The 27,893-nt window shown below is 41.8% G+C and overlaps 1 protein-coding gene across 5 annotated transcripts in view; it reads right to left on the bottom strand.

The window, feature by feature from the left end:
• npas3.L (neuronal PAS domain protein 3 L homeolog) overlaps positions 1-27,893 on the bottom strand; it is a 295,122-nt gene that overhangs the window by 36,696 nt on the left and 230,533 nt on the right. For all 5 annotated transcript variants that reach the window (XM_018231199.2, XM_041573347.1, XM_041573346.1 and 2 more), the window contains one exon: positions 8,802-8,976. In XM_018231199.2, coding sequence (XP_018086688.2) covers positions 8,802-8,976 — 175 coding nt within the window. The remainder of the gene's footprint in view (positions 1-8,801; positions 8,977-27,893) is intronic.

The following is a 27,893-nucleotide window of genomic DNA, read 5'->3' as shown; positions in this document are numbered from 1 at the left end:
CCCCCACACCACCACACCTTCCAGCTCAAAAACAAGGTTTTTCCTTTCTATGCTGGCACCCAAGGTCTTTTTCACTTGAAACCCTAATAAGGTAGAAATGCACCGAATCCAGGATTTGGTTCAGGATTTGCCTTTTTCACCAGGATTCGTATTTAGCCACATTGACTCTTAAAAATTACATGACTTATCATCATACAAACATGGAAGTTAAAATGTTTTAACCCTTCCTTGTCCTAATTATGCAAATGTTCAGATTCCCTGAATGTTCAGGGTTCATATTCGGTTTGGTATTTGGACAAATGTTTAATGAAGGATTCGGATTTTGGCCGAATCTTTTATGAAGGATTCGCGTTTCGCCTGAATCCCAAAATAGTGTTTTCAGAGTATCCCAATGATGTTCTGGGTGAAAATATAGCAAATAAGCCCCAAGGGTCGTGCAGTCTAATAACTTGTCCTTCAGTGAAAGGCTGGTGGTTGTGTGGTGGGATCTGTATTTATTTTTATATAGCACCAACACATTTCACTTCATTCATACCAATCTCTGTCCCAGTGGGGTCACACACAGTAGGGTCAGTTTTACCGCTAACCAATTAAAGGAGAACTAAAGCCTAACTAAAGATGTAGCTAGAAATGTTGTACATTATGTTTTGTGCTTCTGTACCAGCCCAAGGCAACCACAGCTATTTAGCAGTAAAGATCTGTGTCTCCAAAGATGCCCCAGTAGCTTCCCATCTCCTTTTCTGCTGATTCACTGCACATGCTCTGTGCTGCTGTCACTTACTGAGCTTAGGGACCCACTCACAATATACAGTACACAGAATAGAAATGCCACAATATAAGGCTGATTAATAATTAATACAGATAATTACTACATGGCAGCACAGAAACCAGTGCAATTAGCATCAGAACTTAATAATCAGCCCTGTAGCATCAGCTTATATTACAGACTAACTATTTTCTGCTTGATGATTTGCGACGACCCCTAAGCTTAGCTTCTCAACAGCTGCTCAGAGCCCACTGAGCATGTGAGTGTCACAGACACTTTCCAAGATGGTGACCCCCTGTGACATGTTTGAAATCCTGGATCATTGTTGCTTTTGAGAATCTGAAACTTTAGGCTGGTGCATTAAGTTCAGTATATAAAATATGGCTTTTTTGTCTGTATTCATTTTTAGGGTTTAGTTCTACTTTAACCTGCCTATGTGTTCTGGTAAAGTAAGAGGCAACCAGACAAACCCCACGGTGCTGCCCGATAGATCAAAACGTCCCTGGAAATACGAAAGATTTGCACCCGAGATGTGTCTGGGGAGTCTTTGTGTTCCTAGTGAACCAGAAAGGCCAACTTGAAGGTCAATAATGATGAGATCTTGGGTGAAAACGTATTTGTTGTATTAGAAATTATTGGAACTGTGTCTGAAACACCAATGTTCTGTATCTGTACTCTTGTTTAGAGCTAAGTGGACCCAGTACAAAGTTGGGGGGGGCTCGACTTAAAATGTACATCAACCACTTGGAAGATAGGGCTTGCGTGGGCTTCCTTCAGGGTTCTCTTGTTCCCTTCCACACTCTAATAATATGCAGGCAAGTTAATTGGCTTCTGATAAAACAGACTATAGTGTTTGTGTGAATGTGATAGGGTCCGTAGACTGTAAGCTCCAGTGGGACAGGGGCTGATGTGAATGATGTATAATTTCTGTAAGGCTCTACAGAATATGCCAGCCCTATATAAATAGGATAATTATAAGAAAATGAAATGCATTTGATGATGGAAAGCGGTCCAGTAGTAATTAGATGTGCATAACATTAAATATTTAAAGAAAACATCTGGGGCTGATACATTTGGGGATGATAGTATCTATACAATAGTCTTCAACAATGGATTTAGCAAAAGGGTTAAACTGTATTGCAGGAGACACTAGATTTAGTCTCCCCCCTCCTAGCAATTCCGGTGTGTCTCAGTATGTTTTATCCGCTCTGACTAACGCGTGCTCTGATACCCGACTGTCACGTCTAATCTTAAAAAAAAGAGAAATTGAAAGGAACAAATTAATATGCAAATTTCATCAGCTTTGTAATAAAAAATGTCCTTGGAAAAAAAAAGCTGAATAAAAAAAGAAAAAAAAGAGAGAGCGAAAAGGTACAGGACCCGTGAGGTTTGGGGTTTGAATTATCACGGCCTCTGGATCCGGGATGTTGTTAGGAGAGAGAGAGGCCCGTTAGGAAATCAGGGAGGAGATCTGACTTGGAAATAATTATGATAAAGAAAAAAAAAAGTGCTTGTGTGGGTTGAATAAATGGTTCAGTCTCTCGCAAGGTCTCAGCTACTTGCTATTCACTCGCAGTTAACGGGATTCATGGCTGGAAGTTAACGCCTGAACTGCTGCCACAATTTTGCAGTTAAAATAAAAAAGGGGCCATTTTCCCATGATGCTCTCCAAATCCATTGGGAAGCCTTACTTGATTAGGTATGTTATTAAACAAAGCCTCCTGGCCAGTGGCTGTAGGAGATGCAGGTTGCAGAATGTATTTCTGGCTTGCTGGACCAATACACGTGCACCAATATGAATTCCTAAAGTTGGGAATTAACAGTGTTGGTACACACATACAATCCTTATAGTAAGGATTACACTAAATCCATCGTTTTTCACCAAAAGATCCAAAAATTTGCATAGACTGCAAACAAACACTAGTCACATTCAGTTGTCTGCAGCTATGAAGTCACATAGTTTAAAAGTTTGGATTCAGGGTCAGACTGACCCTGAGACACTGCAATTAGGATTCAGCTGAATCCTGAACAGAATTTTAGACTCAATGGATCCGTAGCCTCTTATCATATAGCACAGTGGTCCCCAAGCACTGGCTCCTGAGCAACATGTTGCTCTCCAACCCATTGGATGTTGCTCCGAGTGTCCTCAAAGCAGGTGATTATTTATGAACTCTTGGCTTTAAGGCAAGTTTTGGTTGCATAAAAAACATGTGTACAGCCAAACAAAGCTTTCTGTAGGCTGCCAGTCCACAAAGAGGCTACCAAATAGCCAATAACAGACCATATTTGGCACCCCAGGAACTTGTTGCATGCTTGTGTTGCACTCCATTCTTTTTTGCAACTGAATGCTGCTCACGAGTAAAAAAGGTTGGGTAATATAGCACGTGGAAAACAGTGGGAGTGCAGAAGATCAGTTTTGCCTCAAGCTTTTCTATAAAAGAAGGTTTTATTTACATTAAATATAGCTTCACATTGATCTAACAGAACACATAAAAACACTATTGGTCCTGGTCTAAAACAGATATATGATGATTTTGTAAAGTAATTTTTGAAATTGATTGGGAAACAGTCATGGACTTGTTGTATGTGTGAATGAAAGTTGGACAATGATTCCAATAGGAACCCCCCTAGATTGTGATCTTCATTTAAATATTCAAACCTTGGTAGGAGAACACCCTATTATAATACAAAATCCTGTAAATCACATAGTATTATGACTGGTCCAGTGTAGTGGACTATGTGTCTGATGAGACTTTGGCTCCAGGTTGGAAGGGTCTTAAGCCAAGAAAACATCCCAAAGTCAAAGAATGGGAACTGGAACACCCAACATCCCACTGCCAAAGATTGTCCCCTGAATATTCTCTTCACAGAACAAGTTTTTCCAGATGGGCTTTTTGATCAACTTTCTGAACATAAATATATGTAGATTGACAGAGGTAGACCATTTATTGCCAACTTATCCAAGCTTAGAACACCTCAACTCAGACGGTGGCCAACATTAAGTTAATAAACACAAAGCTAAAAGCAATTAAATGCATTGGTGAAGCTTTCCCTGCTTCTATGCATACAATTCCAGAAGCAGAGCCTTGCTATTTTAGACACACACCCGTGTATATGCTTGTACCCTCACAAGCAAACACACTGCTCTACCCACAGACCCAAGCATTTATCATTCAGCAGGTATGGTGAGGGTGAGTTTAATTGCATAAACACCCTGTAAGTAGGCTGTCATATTTCTTGTCAGCCGGGGCCCTCTCTCCGCCAGAGACTCGCTATCTCTCGCCTCTGTAATTGAATTGCTAGCGAGCCACGAGAGAACAGCCTGCAAGACTGCGAGAGGAGGAGAGAGGAGAATGCTTGCGAGGGACAGGGCAGAAGAGGGGAGAGGAGAGAAGGAGAGAAGAGAAACAAGAAAACATAGAAGGCTAGAGGTATAAGGAAGACAGAGAGACAATGAGGAAGTTTGAGGAGGGTATTAGAAAGATAGATATATATGAATGTCAAAAAGAGGAAACAGGTAGCCACTTTAAGAAGATATTTCATGTAGAGAGGAGCCCCTTAAATAGGGGTACCCTCTTGTTCTGCTACATTCAACCTGCAGCCACGTCACAATGGCTGAATGTGTCTCTCCAGTTGAAGGTTCCACACTTGATCAACTTCTACAGATGGAGAAGTGGAAAATAAAAGGCCACAGGGCCCAGTTGTCAAACTCTCTGGAATAAATCTCACATGAGCATTATTAGGACACCCTTGGCACCTGTTCTTATTTGATTCTCACATTCTTTTTTTCACAAGTTCCTATCTTCCAACAAGTCTAAGTGACTCCAGTTTATTAAGCATAAAGTCAAATTAATTTAAAGATACCCAGGGGCCCAAATGACTTTATGAAATAGTAAAAGTGACTTTCTTCCCGACTATTTGCTATCAAGTTACTGGACAGACGGACTTGCATCAGGGTTCCTGGTCCGCACGCATGGAAACAGCTGCATATTCCCACTTACTGAAAATTCATTAAGCATTGCCTCAGTAAGTATAAAAGAGTATGGGGGCAAATGGAGAAGCAAACAGGACATGTCAACTGTGAATTATTTAACTTTCACTAGTGGGTTTCTGAAATTTGTGTTTGGTTCAAGCCCTGCTGCTGAGGTCCAACACTCGGCCCTGCCTCAACACAAAACACGTATAGGGATATATTAAAAGACACCCTTACAGATCTTATTCTAAATGATCTTTCCTCCTCACAGTCATTTATCCAGGCTCCTCTAGGGGCGCAACCCCACTGGAAACAACTATTATACAATAACATTTCTCTTCTCTATTCTTCTTCTTTACCTCCTATTCTGTTTCCCCTTCTTTAACTTCTCTCCCTCCTTCCTTCCTTCTTTCCCTTGTAACCGCTACCAACGTTCCTCTATGCTTGCTTATATTATTTTTTTGAAATTCAAAAGAACATTTTTTAAAATAAATACGGGAACAGACAAAAAAAAGGTTGGAACAGCAAAGGAGTGTAGAACAGAATCTGTTACCCTATGTGGTGTATTATCATAAAGATGGTTTTCCTGCACTTACTGATAACATTCTACAAGTTGAACACTTCTCAGCTTATCTTCTTCTACTGTCTGTCATGGTGGGAGAATGGTGGACTGACGCGAGGGTATATGTCTGTTCTATTCTTTTACTTTTATTCTCCCAGATTAGCCATCTTCCTTTGCTTTTCTTCACATACACCAGCATGAGCGTGACTGTATTTATCGACAGAAGAGGGATTCCATCTATTCCCAGCAGCTACACATGTTTATACAATTAGTAGACGGGTACAAAAAGAGCACCAGCTGGGCAATATTGTTAGGGAAATTGTCCATTTTCCACCAAATCAGTACAATATCAGCCCCAGGGTGGCCCTAAAACCTACCAGAGATTTCAATATCGCACAATTTGTAAGAAACTGTATAACAGGCTTGCAGCCATTAGCTAAACAAGACCCCACCCAGTAGTACATTCTATTGTTTGACTGCAGTAAGGTCAAACCATTGCATAAGGCTGAACTGGGTCTGGGCAACCAGCATTGCTGCTTCTGGCAGAGAGGGAATTTGCCTTGGGCTTACAATTTCAGGCAGATAGATAGGGTACTCATATATACTACCTACTGTATAACATGGTGTACCAAGCAGAGGCTGTTAGGGGCAATGGGTATATTACAACAATAATAGCTGGGAGGTCATAGGTTAGAGACCTCTGATTTTATTTTTTTTCTCTATGGTTGGGTCCCAGCATTTATGCATGGTCTGGTATTGAGAATGCAGCTCTGGTATTAAGAATGCAATGGGGCATATTCATATTTAGCCAGAGTTGTATGCAGGGTAATGTAAGGGGCAGTGCTTGGCCCAGTACTTTTTAATCTCTTTATTAATGACACTGTAGATGGCATAGAAAGCAGGTTGCCTCAATTGACATGATGTGGAATAATTGATTGATATTTGCTCTAGAGGCTTAGACATGATGGAGAATGACAGTCATGGTTCAGTGTGCATAAATGTGAAATTGTGTACATACGCTATACATAAGCTATATAAGCAAGCAGATAGTTATAGTGGGTGGCTTTATAGAGACAAAAAAATCAAATCAAATTAATAATCAGTAGTAATTGATAACAAATGATTTTTTCCCCTGTGAGGTTCAATTGGCAGTTGGCCTGTTAAGGGTTTTGCTTGCCTTCATCTGGATCAATACATAGAAAAACTGAACTCAATGGACTTGTGTCTTTGTTCATGGCAATGGCTATAGCAATCCAGCTACTGCGGTTTCTACCACACTCTCATGGACTCAAAAGCTCCTTATGATTCCTTTTTCCACCGTGGGAACAATCCAGTATATCCAAAAACCAATGCACTAAATCTTAAACCCCAATGGAATATACACACAGGGAATCAAATCGTCTTAATAACAACTCAACCGGAAGGCATTTCAGATCTCAAAATCCCCTTTACTTTCTAGCTAATACTTTCTAGGATATACAGTACAGTATCTATGCCATTTCAAACAGGAATGGCCACAGTGGGGCCCTGTACTTAGTTACCGCCTACCCAATAGCATGTGATAAGGACAGAGCTCCCTTGCACCCACCAACAGTGCGCTTTGCAGTTCAGGCTGAATTATAAATCTTTTGGGCCCCTTTTTGTCCTTACACTTCTTTCTGTAAATTCGCGAATTTCCCGCGAAATTCGCAAAACGGCGCCGGCGTCTCGTATTTGACACCAGCGCCCGTTTTGGCGGAAATTTTTTTTGACGGCGGCGAATATTTTCGGCCTTTTCACGAATTTATTTGCTGGCGGCGAATCGCGCAAATTCGCCTCGAATTCGCGCCTGGCGAATAAATTCGCCCATCACTATGATAAAGTCTTAAATGCAAAACATTTTCATTTGATTTGATATTTCAGCTAATTACTGCCTTATATGGGCTCTTACTAGGGATGCACTGAATCCAGGACTCAGTTCGGGATTTGGCTGATTCCTAGCACTTTTTCAGTTGATTCCCAAGTGTTCAGACAAACTAAACCCAGAACCTTAAAGTCATGTGACATGAAAAATCTGGAGAACTGAATGTAACAACTTTTTGTTCACAATTAACGCAATTTGGTTTTTTTTATATAATGGGTGCATTCCTAGCTCCTACAAATGCAAATCTACTCCTATGTTAGTAAATGAGCTCCACTGAAGGCCAGTGGTAAAATGTGAACAGCCAACACACAAGAGATGATATTATGGATGCTAATTATTTTCACAGGCCATGTTATTCAAAAAAAAAATATGATAAAACCAACGTTCGAAGAAAGATTGAAAAAGAATGATGTCCTGAGTACTATTGGTTTGAAAGGGGTGTAAATAGCTAAATAAACAGTCGGTCACAATACCCTCTGAGTTCCAAAACCCTGTCTCTTTTGTGCTGAAATACATAGAGAACAAGAGGGAAAAAAACATTCCCAGCATTCCCCTGGAGACACTGCCGGAGAGAATGAGCTGGGGCTGAAAAACTTGGCGTGTTAAAAAAAAAAAACACAAAACCACAAACGTGGAACTTCAATTAATTTAAAGCTTCAATCAGTAAAGGATAAATCCGTCACAGATCTAATTACTAAGGCTCTCGGAAGGCCGGGGACAAGACGCCAATCTCGTGGCTGTTTGAACAGCGTGATGAACTGGGGAACGATGGATATCAAGTCATTTTGTTTAATTTATAAATGGATTTTCCCCTAATGCTTGAATTATCGTTGGAGTACAATGGAAAAGAGGGGGAGCACGGAGATGCAGACGGACCCCCCCCCTTCCATTACTGCCTTCCGGGGGAATCACGAGTAGCTTGGTGTCTGCTTAGGGAATGCACATGGAAAGTGAAAGGATTTATTCAATACAACTGTTTCAGCCCCTGATGCTCAAGGAGTGGTAACAAAATGTTATTTCTATGTACTGTATAATGTAACACTGGACAAAACATTTCTAGGCTTCCTCTTCTCCCTAATTCTCATTCCCAATTTAGAAGTCTGCCATCTTGCTATTTTCCCATCCATTGGGTGGCTCTGCTAGACTCAGGACAATGACACAAATTGAGAGGCTGCCATTTCCCGGCAGCATTGAATGGTTTTGTGATTCTGGCTGGTCACTGTAGTTGACTATAAAAGAACAAAATATTCTACAAGAATCTGGTGGCTATATTATGTAGATAACTAGACAAACTTCAGAGACCATAAAGTTCTGTAGATCCTTTTGGGCATCTCTACAATCTGCATCTGCTCTGTCCATATTCTCCATTGGGACAACCTCAACACACCACTACCTAATCCTAAAACCAACCTTTACACACTTTATATGACCATATATCAAACATTAAAAGACCTGGAAAAAGTCATCACCGTTTCAACCCACCTAACTCCTGATGGGCTTTAAGGCATTTTGGAATATTTACAGTAGTTGTAGGTCCTGTGATTGCCTTTGCTACTGGTAATGCCTTAACAATAAGCTCTATGTATCTTTTACTCACCCGGCTCAGGGGTCTCTGACTGCGAAGATGAGGATGCTGAACTGGCTCCATCATCATTGGCACTCTGGGATAGAAGCCCTCGCCCAGGGGGAAGTTTCATGCCAAGCTGCTCTGCCATCTCTACGTGGTCCCCTGGGTGCACATAGTCAAACATACTGCTTCCCGTCAGTTCCACCTGTTGAGGAAAATGGTTAAAGGATAAGAAAAGTGAGTCTGTTCTTTCTAATTTAGAGAATGATGATGATGATGATCAAGAATTATGCCTGCAGAAGGTTATTTAGTATTATATTAAAAAAAGTTTCATTCTAAAACATAAGAAAGTAGTGTGCCAAACCTAGTTATTAGACAACAGTGTCTTGCACTGAAGTGCTAGAGCCAAAGGCTAGTGTGCAAGTAGGTGCAATACAGTAAGGCTAGGGTGCAATGGAAAAGATGAGGGGTGCTATAAAGAAAGGCTTGGGGGCAGACGGTTGCAAGGCTAGAGTGAATAACAGAAAGCTTAGGGTGCAGTGTTACAAAGAAAGGCTGGGGTGCATTAGGGTGCAAAGGTGATGATGCAGTGTCTGAACTCTTTCTAATGTGTCACAACAAAGCAAGTTTAGGGTGCAGTGATTAAGCTGTTAGAGAGTGGTGCGGGAAGTTTATTCTTGGGGTAGAGTGACAGGCCTGCACAATGCCTTCTCTCCAGCTCCTGCTATTCCCTCTGCAGCTTTCTCAATTCGGCTCTTAGTTATTAATTTACAGAATCAACGCTGGGAACAGCTTTTGTGATTTCATATTAAATTTCCCCCCGAATCCACCCTGTGGCAAAAATTACTCACGTCGTTAAAATATATTTAATTAGGCTGCAGTTTATAGCTGGCTCACAGGGGAGATGCCAGAATTAATGTGATTTGCATGAATTCCTGAGCCCTTTTTTTTCCTGCTGGAAAAGAGTTGGGAATTGGTTTTCTATGGAGGTCACTGACACTGGCGGGGATTTAGATGTGCGGAGAGCAGAGTGAGCTGGCAATCAGCAGAATGACAGAGGGCATGACGACTGCCTTTATATTCGGTTTTATAGCTTCATATAGCACGACAAGCCTTCATACAGCAGTAATGGGACTTTTGTCATTTTAGTCCCATCTCTTATAGTGACATAACAAGCATTTTGGTTTTTACTGATACTGAAAGTATTTCTTGTGCCAGTCAGTTGCACTAATGTTACCAATGCCAGCACCTCACTTGCATTGCTCCCTTAGGATGGCAGTGCCAGCCTTTAACTCTGAGGTTCCTCCATTTCGAAAGCATTTCTGGACTTTCCAAACTGTCCCTTTATAAAGCTTGGCAGTGCCAGCAATTAAAGAAAATGGCAGCACTACCCTCTACCTTTCCCTGCTGCAAGATAGATGCAAGATAGATGCGTCCCTTGTTATCCCTGCCAGTGCCTCCATGGCTAATTCTGAATATCCTTAATGAGTATTTGTGCATCCTTGATGCAACTATACCACCTGACATATAATCATCTCTTTTGAACAGTAACAAAATCTAATAAATAATACAATTAATGGGGGAGGAGAAACCCCACAGCCCATGTAACAAGTGCACAGTTCAATGGCAGGCAGATGGAGCCGTCTGTTGCCAGGAAACCAACGAAGGGATAACTCGGAATATCCCTGAGGCTATCTAACTTGAAGGGAAGGAGAAGCAAGAGGAGGGATGAGGGATGCTCTGTTTCCCGGATGTAGTTCAGGATTCATCCCAATCCAAAGTTTTTTTTGGTGGTTCATCAAACAAGAATTGAGTTGAGAAGGACTAATATGAGCTCAGAATGACTTGATGATTAAGTTGGGTTAAGGAATTAGCCAGTAAGTTTAAGTAGGGATCCCTGTTTGAACTATTTATGTGCAAAATACTGTGGAGCCTATAGGGAAAATTTACTAAAAAAAAAAAAATTTGCCAGCGGTACTTCGGCGATTTACTAACAGTCGCCGGCGTAACTTTGCTAGCGAAGGAGATAGACTGTAACAGTACTTCGCTCCCTAACGCCTGGCAAATTTGTGCGAACGGACGTAACTACGCAAATTCACTAAGATGTGGATTTTCCTGAACGTTACCTCTTGCGCCAGACTTGCCTTCGCCACCTCAGACCTCAGTACCAAAAAACTTTTTCAGGGTGATAGGACTGAAAAAGAGCGTACATTTTTTTTGGGGTAACCAGCTTCCCCCCTTCATTTACTTCACATAAACTATACACTGGGCTCATGTGTAGGGCAATATAACAACTCTATTTTGTTTTATTAAGGTTCCCTGGGCTTGTTTAATGTAATGTATTTGCTGCAACATATACGTCCATTCAACTTTAACTTCCCGCCGTATGCAAATTAGGCGACTATATTGCAACTTTGCCAGTGCAACTTTGCCAGCGTTCAGTGCCTTGGATGCAACTTCGGATCTTAGTGAATTAGCGTTGTCCTGGCGAATCAACACCTGGCGAAGTGTTGCACTGTGAGCGAAGCCGTCGCTGGCGAATTTTCGGAGGTTAGTGAATTTGCTCCCATATATATTAACAGTGTCCAAGCCATGAGATTTGTAAAGAAAGTCACATTGCATAAAAATTTGTACTCCTCTGTTTAGCCAGATTGATACCCTCCGGCTTCCACTTTCCCATAAAAGCGTCTCCATAAACATGTAAATAATAATCACAATGATAAAATGTGTGTCATGTGTAAGAAAAAGTAACAGAAAGATAAGGAAGCAAAAATGTATAATGTAGAAAAGGTGATTCAGTTAAATCTGCATGGCAGATGTTGTGTGGCATTTTACACTGCCAACACTGTATAGCACAGTATAGCATGGTGGCTAGTGATGGGCGAATCTGCCTCGTTTCGCCTGAAAATTCGCTGAAATGCATTGAAGTCTATGGGCTGCAAAAATGTTTTTGACGCACAAAAATTTTTTGATGAGCAACAAATTTTTTCACCCATTAGAATCTATGGGCGTCATTTTCACGGCGAAACTGGGGGGGAAAATTCCGCTCATCACTAATGGTGGCTCCTGTTGCCCTCCATACCCATAGAGGCAGGTTCATTGGCTCCTGATGAAAGTGACCCATGTGTATGTGTGTATGAATGTAATGGGCATTTCAGATTGTAAGCTCCACTGGAGCAGGGACCGATGTGAATAATATATAATCTATGTAAAGCTCTATGTAACATATCAATACTATATAAACAGAGGATTATACATCCTTCTTAAATAGTCATAAATATAGGATGTTATTAATTATTAAATGGATTTAGACCAAAGTTTTAAATGACAGCGTGGTTTTTATATAGATTTTGGACCCCCTTCTTTATATGGATAAATTTTGGCCGGGAAAAGATACAGGCTTAAAAGAATTCATAATTGAGGTTTAGAGTTGCTCTTATAATAATTTGCACATAAATATATGTGGATTGTTTCCTAGTTTCCTTGATAACGTTATTTTCCAATCTAGCAGCATATCAATGTGACTCTTGCTACCCGACATTTAAAACATATTCCCTTTTTATAGCATTACTAAAATCTGTACCATCAGAGCCAACCTTTTCTACAGACGCACAACAGCAACGCTGCAAGGAATAGTGGTCCTGGCTCTTTATACTGTACCCCTGGCCTGGCTTTGAGCTCCATATTGAGATCTGATTAGTCTCATCCTCACTCAGTACAAGCACTATTTGCATTTTCTCACATTTGCTTACTTATACCAGCAATTTTTGCATATTTTCATCCTGGCACGTACCGTACACACTTATAAACATACACATGCAGCTTTCCTCAATATGCCAATTAGAAAATATGCATATTGAGTGGGAACACAAGCGTGCATGTAAGTGGAGAGAGAGATGAGGTTTCATGCCTTCAATATAAAAAAAAATAAAAAATCTTCTGGGGGCTGACCACTGTTGTGCTTAATGTGGTATGGCAGGTACTAACTTGTATAGCCAGCAGTAGCAATGCTGAAGCCAATATGGCAGCATAGGCGCCAAGGATAGGACTCATCGACACAAGGAATCCCAGGAATTGAAGGTCAAAAAATCTCATAGGGGCTTCCAATGTGTTAGTCCCCCTGAAGTGACTTTAATTAAATACCTGTTGCCCCCAACATGCACAATACAGATATATTCAGAAAGTTTCTATACTGCACAGGGTAAACCTTGGAGGGTGGGGAAAGATGGCAGTCAGCCTGCAATTCTGAAAACTACCGCAGGCCAGTGAAATAAGAATAATGCCAGCCTGTGGTAAGAGAGAAGCGATTAGCATTTTGGGGTGGCACATAAACTGGCAACCCCCCAATGAGTGAGGCTTTGTCCTTTAGAACTTGTCTTGAGGAGCTGGTATATACAGTATCTATATATACTTATAAGTATATAAGTAAACCATAGTCATGTTAAATGGGTGCCCTGACCTCAAACTGTTGTGTTCATCCCACAGTTTCAGATTTAAAAAAAACCAAGGATGTTCTATAATTAGAAAAAACATCATTATAATGCTGAGTAACACTGTTCCCATCCCTCAGATGGCCCTGATGCTATACTTTGGGACTGTTAGGTTTAAAATGGCAAGTTCCAGAGGCCATACAGAAAGGAAAGGTTTAGCTCCATGTCACAAGTCTGCCAATTAGGGATGGGTGAATTTTTTCGCCTTGTTTCGCCGAAAAAACGACGCCCATAGACTTGTATGGCGTTGTGCGTCAAAATAAAAAGACGTGTGTCAAAAAAATTTTGCGGCGCGACAACTTTTTGACGCCCATAGACTTTAATGGGCGTCAGCGACATTTGCCGAAACGGGACAAATTCACCCATCTCTACTGCCAATCAGAAGATGCAAAGAAAAGGTGTAAACAGTGGCGTAACTACCGAGGATGGAGACCCCACATCTGAGGGGGGTACAGGAAGTCTGCTTATGCGCATTATCAAGACCATTGGTAACTCGCGAGTATGTGTGGTGGAGGAGCAAAGGTGAGCCATGAGTATCTGCTGCAGGGGGATCGCTGGTCACACACAATTATGTGCAGAGGGGGCCCGGGACCCCAAAGTTAAACCACTGGGTGTAAATACAGAGGAAATCAACCTTGTATCTGCTGAGTGGTCAAGAAGGTATAGGGGATCAGTATGACACTGACTGATAAGCAGTGTCAGTATATGTTAATGTCAAATTTTGTGAAAAGTCCTAAATTGATTTTACTATGGATCCTGTAACTACTAGTCACACCCGTGGTTAGGGGAGGATACAGGAGTACACAGGCCTTTCGTCTACTTGATGCTGCACAAATAACATCCCAAGGTTACATGGCCCTGACGCTGAGATTTTTAGCATCTCGGCTCTACTTCTCAGGCTAGTTTCTTAAATGTGAGCCAGCATCTCCTCCTCCTTAGAAGAGATGTCAGTGGGAAGGAGTTGGAATGGGACCAGAAGGAAACATACATATTTCAGAAGCGCAGTTTCATTAGAAACCTCTTGTTGAAAGATGATTTATATCCAAGAAGGGTGGAAGTTGGTGTCAGAGGAAAGGCATCATGGGATGTCAGAGCATGGCAGCAGCCATTCCTCACTTAGGATGGACAGTGACATATGAGGGGACTTGTCTGTGACAGGGGGATTTAAGACCTGATGACAGTCAGCTCCACCCCCTTTCTCCAATCATAGCTTTATAGGCAGAAACAGCAAGGGTATGTATCCACGACATCTAGGAGTTGGCTCTGCTAGGCAAAAAGGGCACCCGGGAATCAGCAAGAGTATTGGGCAGCAAGATTTGTGTATATCCATTATATTTACTGACACTATGGATTTTAGGATTTCTGGTAAATAACTATAATGCCTGTATTGCAGTGAGAGATGAGGCTGCGGCAATGCATGGCCATGAATTTGCTGACATTATGTGAAATCCATATTCGTTTTTTCCATTTGTTACGTTTGCACTGATAACCTTCTGCGGGATACAATGGCCTTATAATAGAATTCCAGCCTAATTATGCCAAGCAAGCAGGCACTAAAAGTTGCAGTACAGGTATGGAACCTGTTATCCAGAATGCTTGAGACCTGGGGTTCCGCCCCCCTTCTTTTCCCCTACTACTAATACATAATTTAAACATTAAATTAACCCAATAGGATTGTTTTGCCTTCAATAAGGCTCATTTTCTTCTTAGTACAAGGTACTGTTTTATTAGTACAGAGAAAAAGTAAATCAATTTTAAAAATGTAAATTATTTGATTAAAATGGAGTCTATGGGCGATGGCCTTCCCGTAATTCGGAGCTTTCTAGATAATGGGTTTCTGGATAACGGATCCCATATTTGTACATGTTACTGGTGTCCACAATTATGGTGGAATCCTGAGACCTAACACTATATTGTACATACAAAAACTCAAATTGCCTGTATTTTACACCACTTTTAAGCAAAAAAAAAAATGTTTTCAGCGCTTTATAAATACAGCCCTATGTGTTGGCGCAGCTTGGATTTGTGCTTACATATCACTGGTATCTTCATATTAGGAGAAAGAAAGATTGATGTATTCCTGAACTCTGGCTGTCTATAGATGCGGATAGAGATATGTATAGCTATAGTTCTTAGGAAGAGAAATTAAACTGTGCCTGGCCAAGAGATAGGGAGAGATATGTATGGCATGAGTATTATATAGGGGAGGAGAGATTTATGTTCTTCAATACACTCAGTTAGAAAGATGCCGGATGGAAGGAAGAGATAGCATTCATCACGGTGCCCAAACTAAAGCAAATTACTATGCCACCTGGCCAAAATCCAAGCTGTGTTCACTTGCTTCACCCTGTTGGCACCGTCGCATGATTTTGTTACATGTGCATCTCCCAGGTGTGTGATGTTAGGCATCCAAAAAGGGTGCCAAATGTTAGGCATCCCCCAAGTGATTGTATTTACTTACCTGACACCCTATTCAGTCATTTTCTGCTGATAGTAGCACCGGCCTGGGGTTATACCAGTGAGCACCGCGGAGTGATCCTCTTCCTGCTTCTTCACCCTTCAAATTTCCCAGGGCAGACACATGTTAAAGTTTGACTTTTCTCTGTACTGCGCATGCTCAGCTGCGAGAAGAAAGGAGAAGCCAGAAGACAATCGCTCCGTGGTGCTCGATGGAAGAATCCCGGGCCGGTGCAGTTTTCTGCTGATAGGAGCACCAGCCTGGAGTGTCAGGTAAGTAAATGCGATCACTTGGGGATGCCTAACTTTTGGCACCCTAAGTGGCAAATGACTTTTCTTCTCCTTTAAGGTAGGGACGCACCGAATTCACTATTTTGGATTCGGCCGAACCACCTAATCAGTCGCAACAGATTTGGCCGAACCGAATCTGAATTTGCATATGCAAATTAGGGGTGGGAAGGGGAAAACATTTTTTAAATCCTTGTTTTGTGACAAAAAGTCACACAATTTCCCACCCACCACTAATTTGCATATGCAAATTAGGATTCAGTTCGGCTGCCCAGAAGGATTATAGCTGATTCCAGATCCTGCTGAAAAAGGCCAAATCCTGTAGTGAATCCTGGATTTGGTGCATCCCTACTTTAAAGCCACTTTTTCATCTTCATATTCTTCCATCAAGTAGAGCCTAAGAACCTTCTCTTCTTCCAGTAAGGTGAAACACATTTATATTTCAGTAGGTGGGTTCTATGGGGTAAATTTATCAAAGAGTGAAGTTCCGCCACTAGAGTGAAATTCCGCAGCTCTCCATTCATTTCTATGGGATTTTGAAAGGCGTATTTATCAATGGGTGAAGTGAAAGTTCACCCTTTGATAAATACGCCTATAAAAATCCCATAGAAATGAATGGAGAGTGGCGGAATTTCACTCTAGTGGCGGAACTTCACTATTAACTTCACTCTTTGATAAATATACCCCTATATCTCTCTACTCAATTAATGGTAAAAAAAAAAATCAATTATATAGTAGTATTAATCAAAGTTCAAGAAACTGAAAATGCTGTTTAAGGCTACTGGGAGCTCCAACAATGGGCCAGATTCAGTTCAATGAGAAAAAAGTTTATCATGTGAAAACTCATGGACGAGATTCAATCAATGCAATTCAGTTCAAAAAAACTTCTCACTTTTTATCATGTGAAAAAACTGGGCTCCAACATATGAAACATTTCCATCAGCATATTTTATTTCCTACACAAAACCCTACACCATCTATATATATAATTGCTGTAAGAGTGGGCCCAAACTGTCAGGTCTCTAGTGGGCCCTAGGAGATTGAGTCTGATGCTAGACCAATGAGCCTTTAGCTATGTCCCTGCCAGTAGCTACAGAAACTAGTGGTTGAGACAAACAGACCCTAATGTACAGTACATGATGCAAACAGGGACAATATAGCCCAGGCAGAAGAATATGTATGGGGTAATCACTCTCTTGCCTGCAGCTATCTATCTATCTGGCTGTGGAGGAGTTAACCCATTTCCCATTGCTCCCAGTATCTTTGCCTGTGCAGCCTGCGAGTATTGACTCTCCTCTCACAGACGTTTAGTAATCCATGCTGACTGTTTGTCTTAATATTGCTCTCCGTTTTGCAGTACAGGGGAATTATGCAGTTTAGATGTCTGAATATTAAAAAAGGATTTAATTAAATCTGGAGCCTAGATCACCCCCCCCCCCAGCACACTCCGATTCAGGTTATAATGACAAATTTACTTCCTATTTATTACCATACACAAGGGACCTGCTTACTGCCTTCTTCCCACCTCCCCCCCCCCCAGCTTCCCAAAATTCACATTCTCTGCATATTACCATAATATTCATTATCCCAACAAGGCATAAAATGTGACTTCCCACGAGTGCAATACCTAATTCCTCAAAAAGAGACAAAGATAGCAACATAATCATTGAATTACAACTTTTTACATCTGTTCATCTTGTTGGATTATAAATTCAGATGTTTCGGGGGGGGGGGGTTGTTAGGAGAAAGACCCAGGGTTGTTGGGAGTACCGGTACATTTCTGAGCAAATGCGCCTGACTCATTTTTGCCTGTACCAGTTTCCTTTCTGCTAAACCCTACAGAAGCACAATGCAAGGGTGAATCTGCATTTCAGCTGGTCCTGACATATTATTATTATTATTATTTTGCTCTACCAGTACAGTTGTCCAAGCAGGATCCGGTAGGACCAGATGCAACCCTCCAAGGCACTTTATAGCCCCCAGCCTGATAGAGATGCTTTCTTCCAAGTGTAATGTCATTTGATTCACATGTACCTTCATGGCTAAGATACAGAGACATAGTTATTAGTGCTTTTTTTTTCATTTTAATTTCATTTTAACCCCTTCAGGGAAGAAGATGAGTCACGTTCAACGTCCTCCGCAGAGTGGTGGGTTGGCAAATCCCTAGGCACTAAATGATGAGAGGGACTCGTCATTAGCACTGGAGCGAGAAAATCCTCCGCAGTGAAGGGTACTCTATTTATTAAAACAAAGGCTCCACCTTCACCTTATTTCTCCATAAAGATTCACTAGAACACACTATTATGCTTTGTGTGTACAGTATTTGTGTTTTTACGCATATCATAGGCATATTAATGCTGGTTAAACAAATAAATATATAGAGGAAAGCTAATCCATGCGCTGTGATGTACCAGCGCCCTCCAGTGGTAAAACCATCATGAAACTGGCAGAATGATTTATTGCCCCTATAAAAGGGGCGGTTCACCTTTAGGTTAACATTTAGCATGGTATAGAATGGCCAATTCTAAGAAACCTTTTAATTGGTTTTTATTATTTATTTTTATGTTTTGTTTTTTAAATTATTTACCTTTATCTTTGGACTCTATCGTTTCCAAATTGGGATCAATGACCCCATTTAAAAAACAAATGCTCTCTAAGGCTACACATTTATTACTATTGCTACTGTTTATTACCCACCATTCTAGTCAGGCGTTCTACTATTCATATTCCAGTCTCTTATTCAAATCAGTGCATGGTCACTAGGGTTGTAGAATACCCAATATTTAACAAGGGTCATTTGGATCCTAGCAACCAGATTGCTGAAACTGCAAACAGAAGAGCGGCTGAATAAAAAGCGAAATAACTCAAAAATCGCAAATAATAACAAATGAAAACCAATTGCAAATTGTCTCAGAATATCACCATCTGCGTCATACTTAAAGTTAACTCAAAGTTGAACAACACCGTTAAGCAATAACCTTTGCATGTATGAAAGACCTCTAACATTTGCCCACTAAAAAAAATAATAGTTTTCTATAGCCAACCTGATCTTCTGTATATCTTTGAAAATACCTTTTGCCCTATATGGGCTCTTTATTTGATTGTTATCCCCTTTAGTCACTCTACGTGATTACCTGTAGATGGCTGTGCGGAAATGAGCTGAACTAAAGAGATCCCTTTGACACACACTCAATACATTGGGAGGTCATGCAGAGCAGCAGTTTATTTGTTGAGGGACTACCAAACCTATTGTTAAGCAGGGGGGACATAAACTATAGTTCCTTAAAGTCTGCTTTGCCTTGGGCACCACCACTGCTAAAGACAGTCTTGCCTGGAGATTTCCGACAAAGCAATATGGAGCACACTTCTGGCACCCAAAGGGTCTGCAGAATATGAGACATGTTCAGTACTGCAGGTAATTCAGTGATACAGCTTCACGACTGCGGCTGTATATACAGGTAGTGTAGGTGCAGCACAACAGCGCAGGCAATTACAGTGCAAATTTATGTTTGCATATAAGGTAGATTGATTCATATATACAGCTTCTGTAGCGTGTGCGTGCTACACTGGATGATATATGTGTGTATAGAGTCGGCTCTGGCTGGCAGTCTAACTGTTTGTTTTCACATGCTGAGCTGGGTATAATATTCTCGGCTTGAATCTTTATTACCCATCTGGCACAGCCTGTGCCTGGTATCATTCATTCCATTTACTGAAACAAATATCAGGGCTGAACATTCACTGCACAGGGGCTAAGGGCATCCTCGGCTGCCAGGCTTTACAAACTGCCATCGGAGGGGGGGGTTCAGGTGTGGGAGAGGGGAAAGAAGGGCACAACGTGATGACTGGTGGGGTGAGACACAGGGAGAGATGGAAAGAAAGCAGGGAAATATATGCATCAGGAAAGGAGATAGTGAGAAATTCTGAAAAAGCAATTGTATCGGAAGGGCAGAGGCAGAAAGGTGAGCATGAGGCAGCACATACAGGGCAGAGGTGCAGTAAGGCAAGAGGGTACATCTGCCAGGGAGCAAAGAAAAGTGAAAAGAACAGAACAGAAGGGCTATGTGCATAAGGATGAGGAAGACAGGACAGTAGAGGGTCATATAGTCACTCTTACTTTCTGAGCCTTGAGGCAGATAAGATTTTGAGTGGAAGGAACGACTGGCACATATATAATTTGTGGGCACAGGACCCTTGGTTCATGTCATTCCAATTCTTGGACGACATAGGGAATGGCCCTTAGAAACGGCATGTTAACTCATTGTCTTCCCTTTCACCTGAACAAAGAAAGAGTATGGGGCAACTCAAACCTGTAAGCATTCCACTTTACCATATGAAGGCCCTGAGAATGGGGGTGAGAATGTGAGGGATACAGTACAGTATCAACAAGGGGAGAGGAAGCCATACACAAAGTAGAACAATCAGTGAGATTTAAGGGGACACAAGTATGATGCTGATTGATAGAAAAGTGTTACAAAGGCAACAAAAGGGTGACAAATGGGGTGATATATAAAAAGGAAATAAAAGGGTGACAAAGGAGGTTATATATTGATAGCAGAACATAACAAAGAGCTAGCCAAGGAAGGGCTTAGTTCGATCAGGTGAGAAAGGGTTTAATGGCGACAAAGGGGCAAGTGATGAAGAGAGAAAGGCAAGGAGAGCAGCAATCGTCTGCTGGTGCCACTGAATGAGTGAATCTAGGCTTTTCATTTCAGCGTGAGCCCTGCGGTCTGTTTAGAGCAGGTCGATACACTTGTCTGAGGCACAGAATGGATTAGCACATCATTCATGCAGTAGGCGGAAGGCATCGCTCAAGGCGTCACAAACCGAAAGGTAAAAATAAATAAATTACAGATTGTGGAGGAGTGAAGGGCACAGGGGCTTACCCCATGGGTAAAACAGGGGACCAAAGGACATTTTCTTCCTTCTGTATAAGTCACACTTACTGGTAACACCAACCTACTAGCTGAGTGACAGTGTGCAATATAATATACTGTATGCTACTCATCACTGCATGAGGGTGTTAGGGCTAAGGACTGTACCCTGGCACAAGTGCAAATGTTACCCAAGTCAGGTGTTTACAGCTTCATATGGTGGTACGGTTTGCCTGCAATTACATTCAGGCTAATATTTCTGTGGCAATATGTGTTCAGTTAAAGTACAAATACACATGCTATGACAGCATGAGTGCTACCTTTTATTTATCAGCGATACCTTTGATTTTATAATGTGCTTTCACTGATACCATGTGATATGTTTACATTGAAAATTTCCAGAGTGATCTTTTTCTCTTCCGCAATCCAAGGATCTCTCAATTGTTGCCCTTCAGGAAGGGCTCAATCACAGTACCAACTGGTGATCTGTCTAGTTCCTCTCCTTGTGGGTCGCTATACTGTGCTCTTCCCAATATTATTTTGTGATAACCGTGTGTAGCCTGTAGTCAATAATATGATCTGGAATGCTACATGTGTCAAGCCCTAATCTACAAGAATAATATGTGTATAGTAGTGCTGGTTTTCATACTGCCGTCAGTAAGCTAATGTGTTAGTGTGGTGCTCATACTAGATGGAAGAACGCAGCACCCGGGAGCTGCCTGTTGACATCTCATTCTCGGCCTCCTAAACTTGCATCCAACTGATCAGCCATGGAATGAAATATAAATTACAGCAGCTGACATTTCCTCATCTATCAACAGGAGACAGGGAAGGTAGGATGCCTGGTAGGGCCGTGCTCCAGGAAACATTTACACCTGGAGAGAGAAACTTGCTCACAATCTATAAAGCAAAGGTAAGGATGATCAAGCACACAACCTTCTAATATGGTTCTAGTATTGTAGGTCTATATTTTCCCATAGATTTCTCTTAGTCCGTATTTCTTCTCCTAGTAATCTTTATTATGACAAAATAGCAGCATTTTATGCCATATAACCCAATACATTCCTCCTAAGAGAAATGTGCAAAATCCAGTCCATATTTGCAAGCCTCTGCTCATCTGAGGCACAGTATAGATATCGTGGCTCAGAAGGATTGGTTATTTACAGTTTCTCTGATCAGGAAGGGATTGGAAACTCCACAGCATTGTAGCAGTTAAAATGTCACCCTTAGTGCCTATGGATGGGTCTACGCCACCGAACCACCTGTCTCCTCCCTGAAGCAAGGGAAGCTCTGGAACCTTGACTCTGAAAGTCAGGCCCTGTGTGCACAGATAAGATTCCCCCGGGATCACTGGCATTATCTCTCTTCAGCACTTGGACAGCTCCCAGCCATTGGCGGCCATGTGCCCGGCTTCTTCTTGCGGGGAGGGGAGATGCGCAGCCCCTGAGAAATCAATTTCCTCGCCTGGCCCCCTATTTGCTTTTCAGAATGCCCTTGTCGGACGCGCAGTGAGACATCTGAACGTGGCTCGCTGATAATACAGCCAGTGAACTGTGTCCTGGGAATTCGACTCCCCTCCTCTTGGATCTCACAATTTCCTCTCTCCTGCCTCAAATCTCTGCTCATCGCGCCTGTCTCCTGCACTTTGCAAATCTGCTCCATTGTATTTGTATTTCTAGGGGATTTTCATTTCAAGAAAAGGAGCAGGATGCATTGCTGTTCCACTGCCAAAGTCAGCAAGTTATTGCTGGGGATACAGATACGAGGAGAGAAAGAGTGTAAGAGAGCACATACAGCACATCCCTTGGATTCGGCCTTTATAGCAGCAGGCAGACATGTACATGTTCCCAGCATTATTATAGTTATAGGTAACAGTGGAAGTTATAATTCGCAACACCTGGAAGTCCATAGAGATGCTTTTCTAAACATATATATATATATTTGAAAAATTTCCAAAAGGACCCGCACTCCAGTCTGTTGCACACTAAATCGTTTTTATTTTTATGTGCATCTGTACATCCAACGTTATGGCCCACATTAGGGCCCTTCGCTTTCTTGAGAAAGGCCCTAACGTGGGCCAAAACGTTGGATGTACAGATGCACATAAAAATAAAAACAATTTAATTTGCAACAGACTGGAGTGCGGGCAGGCCTGGACTGGGAGTCAAAATAGGCCCTGTCATTCCAAGTACACAGAGGCCCAAACAGCCTCCTACCAGCCCACTATATGGTAACTTTCTAAGAAGCCATACAGCAGCCCCTCTGGCATTTGCCAGAACCCACAGATTGCCAGTCCGGGCCTGAGTGCGGGTCCTTTTGGGAATTTTTCAAATATATATATATATATATGTTTAGAAAAGCATCTCTATGGTCCTATATAATACCACAGGTAGCATTGTGCTGGTAATGAGCAACTGCAGATACAAGACTCAATAGTTTTTCTCCAGGAACCTGTCATTGTTAACATTGGTTTCCATACAAAGCTGTTTCTTAACTCTGGGCTCATGATAATGCATCCTTGTTGGAGGATGCTGGAAATAGTAGTCAAACCACATCCGGGGAACCAGTTTAAACATGAGTGCCACATGCTTATTTTACGTGTGTGTGTGTGGGTAGGTGTATGCCCACAGGCGCAGAAGTATTGGCAGCCAATCGTGTACTGTGGCTTACACACAAACCAAAAAATCTGCAGTATACTGGGTATAAACATGGAAAATAATCATCAAACTCAGAAAGTGTAGGTGAGGAACCCTTAAGGAATCATATGTATGTGTATCAGACGTATCCTACTGCTCTGACTAGTTCCATAGTGACACACCATAGTCATTGCCAACTCAAGCTGGTAACCAGCACTTATACCAATGGTAATATCTAGCCGGGCCTAGGAAAGATACCCCCCTCTGCCCTGCCTAAGGACTGTGGTGCTTTAATTACACTAGAAATCAGTATCAGCTCCTGGACTCCATTTACTATTGGTGACTGTATTTAGTTGTGCCCTACCCTATGACAGGTTGACCATTTTTATCAGCGTTCTGTGCCTGCTGTACACTGCTCTGTACAAAGGAGGCTTCTGGCAGGCCACCCCTCTGTCACGCTGATTCTGCCACTGCACGAGCTGTTCCAGATGTGCCAATTCCCTAGAAGTACCAGCCCTTCCTTGGGCATATGCTCTCTTGGCACAGGATTCCTTGCCCATGGCAGAGGCACAGGAGCTGGTTCTATGCTGGCCCAGGGATAGCAGTGATAGTTTAGCAGCCTCCCTGAGCACACACGCTCTGCCATCTGTTCAACAAGAAAAACACACACATCTCAATTACAGGCAAATGCCACTGCACTGACAGCAGACTGGTACCTGCAGCTGGGCATGGGGGGAGAATGCTTTATTGCCTTGCAATTCATCCTAGCACACACCATCACCTTGTTGCATTATTTTTGATCCTTGCCACTTTAGCTAGTTCTTTAGCTATTTTCTCCTAAATATTTGACTCACTAAAGAACACATACCATGCACTTTAACCACATTATTATGCTACTGGTTGAATTCTGACTTCTCACGTGGATTACTATTCCATTATAAACATTTATTTATTTATTTTGGAATGCCTGGTCACTATTTGAGCTAGCAGGTAGAAAGTCTGTTAAGACTGCACTGTAACTGCTTGTTTGTGAGCCCACAATAAGTAGAGGTGCTCTGTCTACTGGGCTAACAGTCCTATGACATACATTGATAGCAGAACCTTCTTCCTATACACTGGCGCAGGACAATGGGGGTCACCAACTATAGTGCAGTATAGGAAGCTGTAATGAGAATGATGGAAAGCAGTAATGGCACAGCATAAAGGAGTGCCAGGAAGCAGAAGTGGTGCATCAAAGTGTAGTTATGGGAAGCAGTAATAGTGCAAAATTGTGGGGTAATGAGAAGCTGTAATGGTGCAGTAGAGTCTAGTCATGTGATGGAACAGCATATTAGGATAATAGTAAGGAATAATGGTACAGTGAGATGCCGGGAAGAAGCAATTGTGCAGTATTGGAAAGATGAGAAACAGTAATGGTGCAGTATAGCAGGAATTCAGGGAGCTATAGTATAATGAGAACACATAAAGTAATAATGGTGCAGTATAGTGGGGTAAAGAAAAGTAGTAATGGTATATTATAGTGGGCAGTATAGGGGGAGGATGGGAATCAGTAATGGTGCAGTATAGTGGGGTAAAGGAAAGCACTAATGGTGCACTATAGCTGGGTAAATAACAGTGCAGTATTAGGGGAAGATAGAAAGCACAAATGGTGCTGAATAATAGTAAGATGAGAAACATAGTGCAGTAAATTGGGCTGATAAGAAGCTACAATTGGGCAGTATAGTGGCAAAATGGGTTGCAGTAATGGTACAGTATTGTGGGCTGATGGGATGCCGTAATGGTGCATTATTGTGGGCTGATGGGGAGCAGTAATGGTGCAGTATTGTGGGCTGATGGGGAGCAGTGATGGTGCAGTATTGTGGGCTGATGGGGAGCGGTGATGGTGCAGTATTGTGGGCTGATGGGAAGCAGTAATAGTGCAGTATTGTGGGCTGATAGGATGCAGTGATGGTGCAGTATTGTGGGCTGATGGGAAGCAGTAATAGTGCAGTATTGTGGGCTGATGGGAAGCAGTAATAGTGCAGTATTGTGGGCTGATAGGATGCAGTGATGGTGCAGTATTGTGGGCTGATGGGAAGCAGTAGTAGTGCAGTATGGTGGAACGCATCATGTAGTATGGAGGGATAAATGTTAGGTGTAATGATGCAGTATAGTGAGGTAAAGATAAGCCGTAAATGTGCAGTATAGTTGGGTAAACTATACCCCCAGACCTGGACTGATAATTTGTGGATTCTGGCAAATGCCAGAGTTGCTGCTGTAAGATGCCATAGACCGACACTATTTATTTGGCTGTTTGGGCCTCTGTGTACTTGAAATGCCAGGGCCTATTTTAAATCCCAGTCCAGGACTGTATACCCCCATTATAATGCTCCAACAGAAATGGCACAGTATATGGGAAGAAGGATGATAGGAAGCAGTCATGGTACAGTTTAAAGAGGTAAAACGGAGCATTAATAGTGCAGTATAAATGGGCAAAATGAGACATTAATGGTGCAGTATAACCGGAAGATGGGAAGTAGAAATTGTGCAGTATAGTGGGCTAGTGGTGGGACTGGGAGCAGTACTGTAAATCACTGCACTCCTGCAGTCTATTGGGCCCCCAGAAGCTTTATTATTATATACGGATAGCACTATGGATAGTCTGCCTTTGATTATCACCCTACTATACTTTTCCATTACTGCTTACAAACGCAGTAAAACAGTTTCTTCTCCTGGATACCACTACCCTGCTGAGCTCTATTATAATTCACACCAAAGCCCTGTTACGGCACCTCATTAACCTACTCAAAATCTATCCCGCTGTACCACTTTATCATCCTGAGCACCATTTCCCTGCTGGGTTACACGGTTATCATACACACGGTTTCCTGCAGGATTGCCTCTTTATCATATACTTTTCACTGTACTATAAGCCGTACTATCTGGGCTCCAGTCACAGTGCTGGGCTGCCTTTATTCAATCACTGCTGCAATGTTTACCTTGTTCCACCTGTTTAAACTTACTTAACTCTCTTATGGACTGATTTATTTGCACAAATTCAGTTGCTACCACCCATGGTCATCTGATTGCTGACCCCAGAGCATTAACATCCAAATAAGCCTTATTAATTATGCCTAATTTTTGTAAGCCATGTTAGGCTGGCTGTATGACTATCTTTTCTCAAGACACAAAAAAAAACACACACTAACTGATCACTAATTTATAATCAGCGTACCATTAGTTCTCTTTATCCTGTCGAAAAACTAAGACTGAGACTAGGCTTCCTTGACTAGGAAGATCTTAATCGTTTGGAGTTTATTTCCACATTCTGTTTGTTTAATACAAGTATTAAGTGTTGAAACAAGAGCAGAGATGAATACTGAATCCCATAAGATAAAATTATATTTCCAATGTAAATGTAAAAGAGGCAATGGCTTAGAATGGCCCAAAATGCTTTCCAACAGTTTGATTTAGTGGAAAGAAAGATGTACTGGAACAGATGGTGCTCAGTGTCAGATATGAGGTGTGAATGGAGACCACAAACAATGTTTTTCATCTGCGGGTCAAGAGTGGGCAAAGTGTATAGAAGCAGAGCATTATCAGCTGTAAGAAAAAGTAGAAGAAAGTTCCTTACATTTTACAAAGAGCAGGTCAACAGCAACTTTGTAGGTGCAATGTCTTTGATGGGTTGAGGTGAAAACTAGATCAGAGAGCATCAAGCAGGAGTGCCTTAGGGTATATACACAAGTTCAGTTTTCCTTGGGTTTTGATGTGCAGTGATGTTTCATGGGTTCCTCTGCCCGGCAACAAAGGTAGACCAAATCGAACACTGGGGCAATATCGCCCAAAAAAAGCAGACATGCAATCAAAGTGCCCCAATGGGTTCCACTTCTCTTTAACAGCTCAGTTATGAGCAGTTTATATGTGACATATTTTTCAAGACACTCCCATTTTCACATCTGCACATTATCATACCTGGACATAATGCCTAAACTGCAAACTAGCATACTATTGCTTTATTGTAGTCAAATAAGTACTATAGCACTTCCACTTGTCTGCACACCATCCCACCACTTAACTGTCTGGACACTCACATGGGGCTTATTCTGTCACACAGCCGAAGACACAGAGGCCCCAGTGCAAAAGTTTTTGCAATTGTTACCAATGTTAATCAATCCCACCCCTTGTATCCACCCATATCCCTATACCACTGTGTGGGCATTGTGCAATGCTCCCTCCATACAACTTTTTTACCCTTCTTCTTCATCTGTGGCAAAAGATTTATTTAAGGCCCATCTCCTGTAGCTACTCCTCTGCTCACATGTGCCATAAGCCTAGTAAATCTCATTAAGCATGTTAGACAGTTACTCGTGACAATACCCAGCTTGTAAATGCGAT

Source organism: Xenopus laevis, chromosome 8L, assembly GCF_017654675.1.
Source record: "Xenopus laevis strain J_2021 chromosome 8L, Xenopus_laevis_v10.1, whole genome shotgun sequence".
NCBI lineage: Eukaryota > Metazoa > Chordata > Amphibia > Anura > Pipidae > Xenopus > Xenopus laevis.
This window is presented reverse-complemented; position numbering and strand designations above follow the sequence as displayed.